This window comes from Lasioglossum baleicum, chromosome 3 (assembly GCF_051020765.1).
Source record: "Lasioglossum baleicum chromosome 3, iyLasBale1, whole genome shotgun sequence".
Lineage (NCBI taxonomy): Eukaryota > Metazoa > Arthropoda > Insecta > Hymenoptera > Halictidae > Lasioglossum > Lasioglossum baleicum.
This window is the reverse complement of record NC_134931.1, coordinates 16784630-16797842: the sequence shown is the minus strand read 5'-3', so window position 1 is coordinate 16797842 and position 13213 is coordinate 16784630. Positions and strand designations below refer to the sequence as shown.

Here is a 13213-nt window from a genome sequence, read left to right as displayed (position 1 = left end):
TAAATATGAGATTCTACGGTTGACAAATAACATGAACATAAGTTTCTTTTGCATTTTATTTCGTAATTTATACATTCTCTCCCCGTTGTATCCTAACAGTTTGAAGTAATGAAACATTCGATATGAAAACGAACCGTATACTAAGTACCGGCCGTTTGTTGTAACACGAATTAACGCGACAATGTGTTTTTCTCTTCATTTAATTGACAGGCTATAGCACAGAGATGCTACTGTTCACTCTTTCAGTGTTGTACCGAGTATTCGTACGACAATATCAGACGTGGTCTTGTAATTCAAATAATTTCTGGATTAGATCGTCTTAGAAAATATCCTGAATTTCGAGATCGATATATTAAGGGGGTAGACACGTTTTTCGATATTTTCGATATTCTCGATAATCCATGCGATGGGGTTTTTTCAGTAGTCTGAAAACGCTAGATAAAAAATCAATCTAGGCCGCGATCGCCCACAAAAGTCCTATTTTTACGTTTACGAGGCGTAATTTGCGTTATTCAGCAGCGTAATTTGCTGTATTCGGAAGCATACAGCTGCGCATGTAGCTATTTTCATAAAGCTACGACATTTACATGCTGCCGAATAATGAAAACTACGCCTCGTAAACGTAAAGATTTTTTAAGGCGATCGCGACCTAGATGGATCTTTTATCTAGCGCTTTTGACTACTGAAAAACACATCCCGCACCCTTGCAATCATGGAAACGAGTCTACCCCTTAAGTCGCAAGTTCAACGAAACATAATTTCAGTTGTTAAAATAGAGATACCCGTATCTTCGTTCCTATACTACAGAAAAAAGTGTTACCAAAAAGAAAAAGAAAAGAATATATAGTTGTAGATACAATATTTTCTGAGACAACCTAGCGATCAAATAATATTCGATTCGAGTAGAATTTCTAGATGAACACTGAAAGAGTTCGCAACGTGTGGAGACTATCGCGACGAGAGATTAACAAATGGGTCGTCTTTTAGTTAGCACACATGAGGCTGAGCATCGTTGATCTGGGTAAGATGTGTAGTACAATGTAGTCGACCTCCGCGCGGTCTTACAAAGCGTACCGGGATAAAACATTGATAATAGTATCACGTTGCCGTAAGATATTATTTGTATGTTAGTACGAATAGCTTATAGCATTATTAGACGAATAAAAACAGTATCACATAATATCGAAGACTATTTTACGTAGCTACATATAAACCTCCCATGAGCAGGTATCTTAATCATCGATCCGTTCATCGAATCTTAATTCTTCTTCTATCAAATCGCCATTACAAATGTGTCGTATCAAAGTCCGTTCTCCTCTAATTCCATTCTGACATCTATCAACTATGGTCGAGTGTTAACATCAATCATAAAAACCGATAAAGGGTGGAGGGAGATCACTGAAAACCCGGCTCGCTCAAATTCTCCGCCTTCGCGATTTCTGTACAGCTGCATATATACGTATATACATACACAATCATGCACGCGCGCGCAAATACACATACATATATACAATATAATCGGAGTACATGTACATATGTATATCTCGCGTGTAGGATTGCCACACAAAGCCCGAACGATTCTTAGTTTCTGTATCTGCACACTCGCTCCGAGAACAGAGGTATAGTATTAATATGATACTATGCTTAGAAAATGGGGAAAGTTATTATCTAAATACAGAACACCGATAACGAAGAATAGATAAAAGATTGTTACTGTATACTAGAATAAAACGAAAATAAGATTTCATTCTCAATAAGTAAACATACAACATGTTCCACTTATTTATATCTTGTTATTCTTTTTTCCTGTCAAAGATCGCTTAAAATATTTATAGGTTTTCCAATTTATCTTGATCGAACTTACTGCGATTAATTGAATAAAAATTAACAAATTTAGTCATTTAGTCACAAATATTTCTGTGAACTTAAAATTAAAAAGAAAACATACTTCAATTAGACCGAACAAGTAAAACATCTTGTATAAATGCGAGCATGAAACCTTATATGCTATTTCTGTTTACTACTTATATATATATGTACTATTCAAATGAAATTGTAGGTCTGTAATCATCGCCGACTGCTGATTTTTTCAATCAGTTCCACAATATAGTAAGACTCACTGCACAAAAACGAATGAAGCATTATTATTAGACTTCGGACCTTTACGCATTTATTCCTTTCAAAAGTTTGCAAAAAAAATACCAGAAAATAAAATTCCACAGAATTTAGTACGATTTTTATCTATTTCGGATCTACAAAGACTACTACCACTGAAAATAAGATTTTACATGATTGAAAATTGCATAAACATCCGCAGTCTAGTTATTAATTATACATAATGAATCATCTAAGGCTGAAACGTAAAATATCTTCGTTATTTTTAATATCACGAGGAAATTGATATAACGAAGCTTTTAAATTCAAATATCTCGCATTTGATCATAAACAGTGTAATACCTCTTCTTAGACAGACGAACATGTTAAAAATGATATTATTCCCTTAAAGAAAATAAAAGGAAAGTAAAAAAGATAGAAACATTAAAACCAACGAACTCAAATATTTGAGTTCCAGTTTTAGGTGACGCATCTTGTATGTTGGATGATTTGCAATTACAATATGTGAGATTTACTAACAGCTTCAATAGAACTGAATTGAATTTATAAATCAGCGGAAACCACGGATTAAATATCTTTTAAATCTACACAAAGTTACCCTGAACTTCCTATTTTTGATCATACATAATTCATTATTAAATTGGACACGGTGTTAATAATCGTGATATTTATATGCAACAAACGTTTTCGATCATTATGATGACTTATTTTTAGTATTAAAAAGTATGTACAACATCGAATATATTTTTCAATTGAGGCCTTTAAATGAAAATTGTACATAATTAAGAAATTAGAATACACAGGACCATAATTACACTTCTACTTAGAAGCATAACCAGAACTGTGTAGTTATTTCATTATGGCACCGGTGAGAGCTACTCCCGATTAATCTCGAGAAATTATAGAACAGAAAAGGAAATGTGAAAGTAACAAAATTTTGACTTGGAAATTTTTTATACATATGGCATGGTATATGCATTTGCTAAATATCTTTATATATATATATATCTATAAGTACTAAAATCTTATTCAACGAAACGATAAATCACATTCTCTGTCTCTCCATAATACAGGCAAGAACATGGATTTTTTTTAACATGCACGCTGATTTTTGCAGTTACTAATGATATTGTTATTCTATAATTGATTGTACAAACTGAAAATCTATGTCCTTGTCGGTATTGTAATACTCCATCACATAACTGATATTATACTGAGAATTTGTTTCAGGATTGTGTACAGAAAATAATATGAAAGCTTGACTCACAAACGCATAAGGCTAGTATGCTAATGAAAATATTGTCATAGACACATAATAATAATTAAAACTTAGGGACTGCGATATTATCCGTACAATTGAAAATCGTGTATAGCATGTTTGCTGAACATACAGATTAAACTCACTTTCTAAATACAGAGAAACTCACGCCAAAGAAAAATATTTACATAAACATATTGTAAAGTGACAATTCAGTTATTCCACTTAAATAAACATACAAATGTCTGAACTGCATAATTCAACCGCAAAAGAATAACACATGGAGTGTGTTTCTAACACTTTATGAGCAAATGACTTTTGGAGGTGGCACAACGAATATATGTACTCTGTAATATAATTCTAAAATTCAACCACACAAAAAATAAGTAACGAAAAAATGTTTAAAATCCCCATTACTGTCGTGTTTCAGTATTACAATAACGTTCACGATATATTAATAATTATTCAATCGAAAATATGTTAAAGTAATTATTCCTATACCGCAAATTTTATGTTGTCATCTTAGTACAATATACATATGTATATATACATAGTAATAAAATAAATACGTGTCTACAATAGAATTAATTTCACAACATAACACGTTAACATAGAACTCCGAATTAAAACTTAACATACAAGCTTGATAAATACTGCCATCGATTTCTGTACATATAGGTAAATATGTATTTTACAAAACACGTAAGTACGTTCTTACATTAATTACAAGGAGTGAAAAAGATTTCAATAATTAAGTTTAATAAAAAGTTTGAAGTTTTAGCAGACGCTAGTGTAATATCAATAGTTTCTGAATAACATCCGTGAATAAAAAATTGATATTACTTTTTTATTTGAATTAACATAAACCCATGGTCAAAAGAAGGAAAGTATCTGTTAAACAATTTGGAAGATCCTCTGTAAATACTATTATATTATCCAGTAAGTACAGTTACGATAAGTACGCTAAGATATTCAAATTTACACTATAGCACCACACTTGGGTGTTTTACTTTGGATTTTAAGATATTCTTAACACTAAAACTACCGAGCACTGAAAGCGATTCAAATGTTTTAGCTGATAAGAATGACAAGGCTCTATTTATTTAGATTTCGTGTAATTTTTAATACAATATATGCTTGGATAAAGAAATTTATCGGATCAATTTCCATGTAAGCAACATCGTAATTTCAATAATTATAAAATTAAAAATGTAAGACCGGCCATTTGACCGGCACTGGTAGGTTTAGTGTTAATAATATTAATGTACATATAATATTCCATTTTGTTACATTACAGGTTTTCCAATTTATCCCATTGGCAAACAGTATCGCTATCGTTTTCAATTACTTCTGTTTTAATAGCTTATACTAGTACTTCCATTAGTACTCTTCAGTCCAATTTAACCCTGTACCTCAAATACAATCATATTTTTAAGATATCGTAATTTTACAATACAAGCTATTTACTAAAACTGAAATTTTCAACCAATCACTTTTTACTATCTATGCATGCAAAGACCGTATTTAACTTTTTAAATAATGCATCAGGCAACTGTACACATCTTCTCTGCACTATTACGATACTTCCAAAATACAGAAAAACATACAAGTCACATCTTTATCTTGACTAGACAAAAAGAAAACAAAATAGAAAGTACATATTTCCACGAGGATAATTTTGAAACTTTACGTTCTGAAAAATTTATGGTTATCTTTGGCTAATTCATCTTTTTTTCTTCCTATTTTTAGCCAAAGAAAATTCGTTACATAAATACATTTCTAATACAAATAATTATAGATAATTTTATAAAAATTGACACGGAACTTAATTGTATAAACTATATATATTAATCCATTTAGCATCTTCAACATGTATAACATTCAAAAATAATTTATAGTAAACTAGAAAAAAGGTACTTCATTATACACAAGTATTTTATAAGTAAATCGTCTTACTATTAGCTAATAATAGTTTGCTCAGCTGCCTGATGGTTATACAATGAAATAAATAAATATTTTGATCGATATTAGGAAATGTTCGAGTAAAATTAAGTCTGTCTAAAAAAGAAAAACGGCTTAAAATAGTATGGATTTGTCATAAAAGTAAAATTTTAAATGTCTGTCTTCATCGCGTATTTTTATGTAATTATTTAACACTACCTCATTTTGCGTAAGTAATTAACATAATTTTTTGCAGAAATCACTGTATCTTTAAAAAAGAATTATTGCTTATGCCAAGTACTTGTATTAAGATTCCATAATATTAAAATTAACAATTGAAAAAGTACTTAAAAAAGAATATATATATCTTTCTAAAATATATCAAAAGTACATACCACTATTTGCAATTCTTACAGCATTTTGCACTCATTTGGCCATTGTCGTATCAATGGAGTACAATTCACTAATTCACATTTCGCTGTATTTAAAACAACTCTTATTATAAATGATTTCAGTTATCAATGTTATAGAAAGTTAATTATGAACTCATCGAATCATATAGGAAAATGTAGAATACCAGGCTATCTTTACAACTCCTATTTATCAAAATGTCCATAACCATTTAACCGATAGCTTCTTTGCTTACCGTGTTTTAAAGCAATGAATTACCTAACAATCTCCAAATTCTTTTTCGGTTGCTTATATCTTTGTACGTTTCTGTATAAAAACATCTGCACCTTGTACTTTATACAATTGTTTCAACAACTTTGATGTTACGATGACATTGTTCTTGATTTACGTAAACGAAACATAAAAAAAGATCAAGACTCATAAATCAATCTTTGATAATGCGGAAATATTTCCCATGTTGGAAGATGTAAGCCGAACTCTAAGGCCACCAAAACAGCAAATTCAGATGTTATCAAATCCTTGCGATTTAAACGAAATATACCTTCAATTCTCTGGAAATTATTTAAAAATTGTACTTTTATATAAAGTTCCTTCACATAAAATTCATATATTTTTAATAAATACCTCTATTAATGATTTAAGTACGTCACCCTTTACGTCGTTCAGTTTTGCTGCCAAAAGCAAGCATGCACCAGCACATAATTTTCGTGTTTGTTTCGTGACAATATTTCGAAGAATAAGTTTCTCAAAATATACATAAGCCATTGCCACTGTCAGCAGATCAATCCCATACTCCATTTTTGCTATCTTTCTCATTTCTCGCTTCAAACTAAATGTAATATTATTAATTCTTGTATTATTAGACTTATTACTAGACAGCGGATTTTATGCATTCAGTAAGCGTAATTCCCGTTGAAAAATCAACGGCTGGCTTATATCTGGAGGTATGCCACTAATTTAATTTTAGCACTTGATCCTGAAGGATTTCCGGGATAATAACATATCCGTACAATTAGCTTTGGGCCAGGTTATTAAACATATTAAGAGAAAAAACAAATTTCTATTTCACTGCAGATTGTTGCAATTCAGGTAGAAAATTTTTATTTTGCATAAAGATCCGCTGTCTACTTATTACCGCTTTTAATACGAACCTTCTTAATTTGCTCAAAGTAAGTTGAATATGCGGGAACTTCTCTTTAAATTTATCATTCAATTCCTTTTTTAAGTCCGATGGTCGTACATAATCGATAACTGATGCCTATATAAAAAACAATAGCTTTTAACAGTCGAGTACATTATTGTTGTTGCAAAAGTTGTTAAACATATTTACCATATATGATGTAAAAGTGAGTAGTGTTCTATGCTTTCCAGCTATGAGTTCCGGATCATCTAATAAATTGGGATTATATTGCAACGATTGATCATCCCAGTCATAAACTACAACATTGGAAGCTTGATTTTAGCATCTTGTGTAATAATTTATATTTTATTATTTAATTATGTACCTTTTGAATCAGTATTAAAAGACAATGGAGGGGATTCAGGTGTTAAATGTTGAGCACGATGAGTGGTTGTATCATAAGACAAGCACCTGTAACAAATTACTCTCCACTGAAATACACCAGCTAAGTTTTCATTCGAACTTGCATGCACTAAATAATTTATTTCACCATCATTATTTATATTAAATGCATAATAATAAATCAACTAATAGTTCGTATGAATTATGAATACGCATGTATGTGTGTAAAAATGAAAATATGATAATGTGTGTACGTGAGCAATAACGCCTAATTGTTTTATTTACATTATTAACGAACTTCGGTTTTGACAAAAATATTACTTTGACTCACTCTAAAAATCATATGAATAATTTTTTCAAATTAATAATACCAGCACACACTACTAAATTCTCAAAATAACTTTTAATTATAATAATTACTACCTATTCAATTATCGATTCATTTTTAAAATATTTGAATATGCGATCACGAGAATAAAAATTATAATAAAAAAGCTTTATACATACACATAATATTATATCTACACAATACAAAATATACAAAACGTACGAAAGGGAATTATCTAATTACATATTACTCAAAGTTATTTGTCATGAAATAAAATAAATAAAATCTTTTTAAGTACAATACTGTTACAGTTTTTACCATTTAGAGTGATCCACATTCCATGTAATAGTTTTTGTCCTGCAAAATATGGTTAAAACATCTTGTTATAAAATAAACAAATAATGTAATGCATTTTCTGTGAAAATACATTAACAAAATACGTGACACATGAATGAAAATGAAATTACAATATAAAATGTAAATGGTTACATGAAAATGTTAACTAATAATTATTTTATAGCCTCTTTTAATGTGTCTAACTAAATTTACAAGTTTAAGTGAACTATTGAACAACAATAATATGTTAATTGTTACATTGAATACCTTGAAACCATAGGATGCTTGTTAGGCATAACATGTGTAAGCTCTATTGCCTCGTTATCGCTAAAATGTAATTTTTTGTCCTTCTGAAATTGCCTAGATGGTACAAGCAACTGTCCATAAGATATTTCCTAAAAAAGAGAACGTTAAGTTTACTTGTGACGGAAAGGCTTAAAGTTATTATTAGACTGCGGATCTTTATGCATTTATGGCTTATCAAAATTTTCAAAGAATGCTAGAGTATTAAATTCAACAGAATGTAGTACGATTTTTATTTATTTTGGATCTACAAATGCTATTGCTAGACTGCGGATCTTTATGCAAAGTAAAAATGTTCTGCATTGATTGTGGAAAGCAGGAATAAAATAAAAATTGATTTCATCTCTTTATGACTTTGTTACATTAAAAACAATATTACGATATTCTGAAATTTTTCTAATCTTTTACTGTTTTATATTTCTCCCAACCAATTTCTTCGTAAATGCATAAAGATCCGCAGTCTAGCTATTACTAATGAAAATAGAATTTAGAAGAGAATAAACGTCCGCCGTCTAGTTATTATACATGTTTAAATTAGATACCTGGCCGTCTTTAGCACGTTCTATACCCAACAAACCAAAAGGATCAATGTTATCATTGATCGCAGATAATGGGCGCTGTGAAGAAATATTTTTTCTTCTTCCTGTATCTTTACGCAATTCAGACCTGTAAATAAAAGCAGAAATGTATAATGGCAATAATATTTGTATTATTTAGCATACTTAAAACAAAGTTTATAATACACATTTTATCTGCTTACCAACTAGATCTTTGTCCTTTGTTATATGGAAGAGCAGAAAATACTAAGAACGGTACACGTTTGTTAGAAACCAAAACTAATCTATCATCTCCAAATTTGTAACCATTTATAGGATGCTGCATTAAACGCAATTCTCGTGTGACTTCTGGTATTATACCGCTATTTGTACATCCAGATTGCGTACTATTTGATGCCTTTGTTTTACATTTAGAAGATTGTGATTTAGAACGTACAGAGCCGATGCTCTCGTTAGAGCTATTATATTGGTGCTTAATATCTTCGGAAAGCGTAGATGTTTGGTGAGTTATACGTTTCTTATATTGTAGCGAGCCCACTCGCCTTTCAGGTAAAGAATATTCACTGCCAGTAGTGCCAGTACTGAAGAACAACAACAAATATCTTTATCCTGCCTACTATAATAATTATTTTATGAAATAAAGGTACTAGACTTGCTTTACTCTATTAGTTAAAACTTCATTATATAAATAAAAAAAGCATACACCTCAAGTAGAATTTATTCTTGTAAATTGTAAAATTAATAATTAATCATTTTGTGTTTATAACTTTGGTTATTTAAAACAACAGTAATCAATATACAGCAGATTTTATGCATTTATGACAAAACTGGTCATGTACAATTTAAAACAGTGGACATGTTACAAATATTTAAGGACAACAAGGTATTAGTTTCATCTTAATAGAATAATTAAAAGAAGAATACAATTTTTATTTGGCTCCTGTGCCCTGCAATCGAAGTGAACATTTTTTATTTTGCATAAAGATCTGCAGTCTAGTAATCAAAGATGTGCAATATTATCTTTTTGTACATATCTATAATAATGATATCATTGAATGCATATATAATACACTCAATTTATTATACAATGCCATAAGAATATCTGATCAATTCAATTATTATAATTAGATATATACGTTTACTTAAAAATACAATAATTATATTATTGTATACAGCATTTGTATACTCTAAAGTCTACAGGCCCTTCACAATATGTAAAGTAAACTGCGAGCAAACAAATACAGTCAAACCTTGATAACTCGAACCTCTTTAATTCGAAAACCTCTATAACACAAAAATTTTGTTCATTCCCTTCTGCTACAGTTTAAAAACCTTTATAGATCGAAATAAAACTTCCTTTAACTGGAATTAGCCAAAACAGCAGTACATGTTTTACAAAGTTTCGTAGAAAGATGCAATGATATTAAAGAAAATGTATTCTCTGCCTTTGGTTACTATTGAAAATACGCAGAGTAAAATCACCTACTAAATTATATACTTACTATATGTATATAATAAATAATTCATCTCCAAACATTGAACTTTTCTTTCTTTAAAACTATTACAATCAGTAAATTATTAACTCTTGTAGGTATACAAGCCCCCTATAAGTCGAATTTTCGTAGGGTAAATCTCTCTCTTACTCGAACACTTTGATAAGTCGAAACCTTTGTAACTTGAAGATTTTAGTTCTTCCCTTGAGATTCAAGTTATCGAGGTTCAACTGTACAATCTTTTCTGTGGTATTGGAAAGTGTTTACTCATTGTATTTACTCTGTTTTACAATCTGCCAAAATGATAACTGCTCCTGTACTTATATACAAATGTATCTGTGCGAACTAGGAAATAACAAACTTATAAATCAAGCACAACATCGAGCAAACTGATCAACGATAATATGACAAAACAGATCAAGGTACATGTAAACAACTCCTTACCGTTCTCTAAATGAACTATGAAATCCAGACGTCATGTGTGGATAACTTCTTTCCTGTTCAAGAAAAGTAGCTACCACTGCCTTGGCAGGGGTCAACACTCCGTCTGAATTCGAGCTAAATGAATTGTGTTCAGCATTCTTTTGCACCAGTTGCGGTGACGATGATTGTTTTGTAGATAGATGTATTAAGTGCTCTTCTGTACCGTCATCAAGAACTTCCTCGCTGGAAACGTCCAGATCGGTTTGACGAGCATCTGCCTGATGAGCTTGACTGTCGCTCAAAGTACGAGTATGAGCAGCACCATTTCGCGATAGAACGGCTAACTTGGTATCCCGGTGGCTGCCATCAAGGGAGATGTTCGAAAGAAACGTTAAGGCGGCCAACCTTCTACGTGAATTATTCTTTTTTAAGGCTGCTGCCATTCCACGGTTGGCCGTGTCGAAAGACCGGTGTTACCGAATACCAACGCAAACGACCAGGAAAGGGACAAGTGCCCAACAAGGACTCTTTTATCAAACGAGGACAACTACTAGGATCACAACTCATTGTCACAGCTCGTACACTTAGTCCTGACATTTTCCATCAATGTGCTTACACTGTGCACGTACCAACGTGAACCGGTGTCACTCGTCATCATACCGTTTTCTCTCATAAGATTAAAAAACAATTCCTGCCACCAATGAAACAACCTTCCTTCCTACTACGCAACACAACGACCCATCCTCCTCTAAACAGCAAAGTGGTATCTTATCTTGTTCTGCGACTGCGCGTAATAATCCTATATTATTAAATAATATATACATATATCTATATATATAGTATTTTCTAGAAAGTTATCTGTTTTAGTAAATCAATCATATTTTTTCCTAGGAAAACTTTTTTATGCTGCGAATAGTTTTTTTTTATATGAATTTTACACACACATAATTTATATTTAGAGGTTACCATGGCAGTTCATATATTATATATATATATATATGTATATAGTATATGTAGAGTGTAGAGTTACTACGCATTTACCGACTATCATTTTATCTGCATAGTCAATATCTGGTCAATATCTTATTTCCAAAAACAATATATATATAATTCTCTTTCTCTATATATAATTCATTCATATAACTCTCGTGTATATAGTATGCAAATATTTTTTTAATATAAAAGTGTAAACAAAAGATAACGATCTTGTAAATAAATTGGAAAACAATAGTACTACGCATTATTTACATTTACAATAACGAAACCTTACCTTTTGATGGTGCTTGAAGTTATCAATCGAACAATCGATGATAGAAAATTTTTGAAAAATTTATACTAATTACTAATGCGGTCGCAACTGCATGTAAATCAATGAAATTTTTGGAACTAAAATAGATTAATATGTTAATTAAACTATGATTATTTTATTTGATAAGAGTTATTTCTTTTATATATCTTATATACTTTGATGTCTCAAAACAGATATTTAATTAATTTCTCCGCAAATAAAAATTATGGAAATCAAATTTTCATACGTATATTAATATTTCTGTAGCACAATTTTTGTTTAATTAAATATAAAACACAAATATAACAGTAATATATTAAAATACTTATAAATTACGTACGGTTTGCATCAATGTAACAGCAACTCTTATATTATATAGTATCTAATTCATTATAACAAATAAGCAAAAGATATCAAAGATAATAAATAATGATGAAAGAAGCATATTTTTTTTATACAACACTGGAAGTAATTCAGGTATAAAACGTATAAATTTGTTTAAAATGCCATTGCATTCTATTATTAATAATTGAAAATATCTGAACCACTTTTTTAAACATTTTACATATAATTATTCTATCATAAATAATTATTGTTATATTGTTTATCAAAATGTATCATACATAAACAAGGTTGTGAAAATATACATACCCTTATATAGCAAATGTAAAGATATTTAAATTTTTTAAATGGATTAAGAATTATTATTTACATATTTTTCTGATATTATAAACCTTATATGCAAACAATCTTAAATTTAAACCATACAGCATACAAGATGATACGATACTGTAATGAAAGCAAAAAGCTAATATAATATAGATATAAAAACGTTATGTAGTATATATGCGAATAAAGTATTCTTCGTTTAAATATTTAGTTATTGAATTATATTGAACTAAAAGACTAGCAATGAGAAAACAAATATCATGTCACATTATTTATTGTGATTTTTTAAAATTATTTAAATATTTACGTTTCTTCCTTTAGGTTCATGCATTATATAATATCTTATTGTTTACAGATTTCTAAAATTGAGATTTTCAGTTACTGTTAATGTATCCAAGTGTGAATCTTGCATATTCAATTTACAACTTGAAACATTTTTAACGTCGTCTACACTACTCGTGTAAAATAGAACTGTCTTAATATTTAAAAAATTTCATGTTGAGTAATGTGTTATTTTAAAAGAAAATAAAAGTCTTTCATTGATGTAAGTTGAGTTAATATCATAGATC

At 29.9% G+C, this 13213-nt stretch overlaps 1 protein-coding gene across 2 annotated transcripts; it reads right to left on the bottom strand.

The window, feature by feature from the left end:
* Positions 1 to 38: 38 nt before the first annotated feature.
* LOC143207414 (CDK5 and ABL1 enzyme substrate 2) lies at positions 39 to 11608 on the bottom strand. 2 transcript variants are annotated; one of them, XM_076420857.1, is made up of 10 exons: positions 10709 to 11608; positions 8975 to 9352; positions 8757 to 8880; positions 8179 to 8306; positions 7894 to 7932; positions 7231 to 7316; positions 7056 to 7162; positions 6877 to 6983; positions 6350 to 6554; positions 39 to 6276 (listed from the first exon to the last, which is right to left on the bottom strand). In XM_076420857.1, exons 1-10 carry the CDS (start codon positions 11128 to 11130, stop codon positions 6136 to 6138), a joined length of 1737 nt encoding a protein of 578 aa, XP_076276972.1. In that variant the 5' UTR covers positions 11131 to 11608; the 3' UTR covers positions 39 to 6135. The 2 variants fall into 2 exon arrangements, with proteins under 2 accessions (XP_076276972.1, XP_076276973.1); XM_076420858.1 differs by lacking the exon at positions 7894 to 7932 and having other exon boundaries at positions 10709 to 11603.
* Positions 11609 to 13213: the final 1605 nt, after the last annotated feature.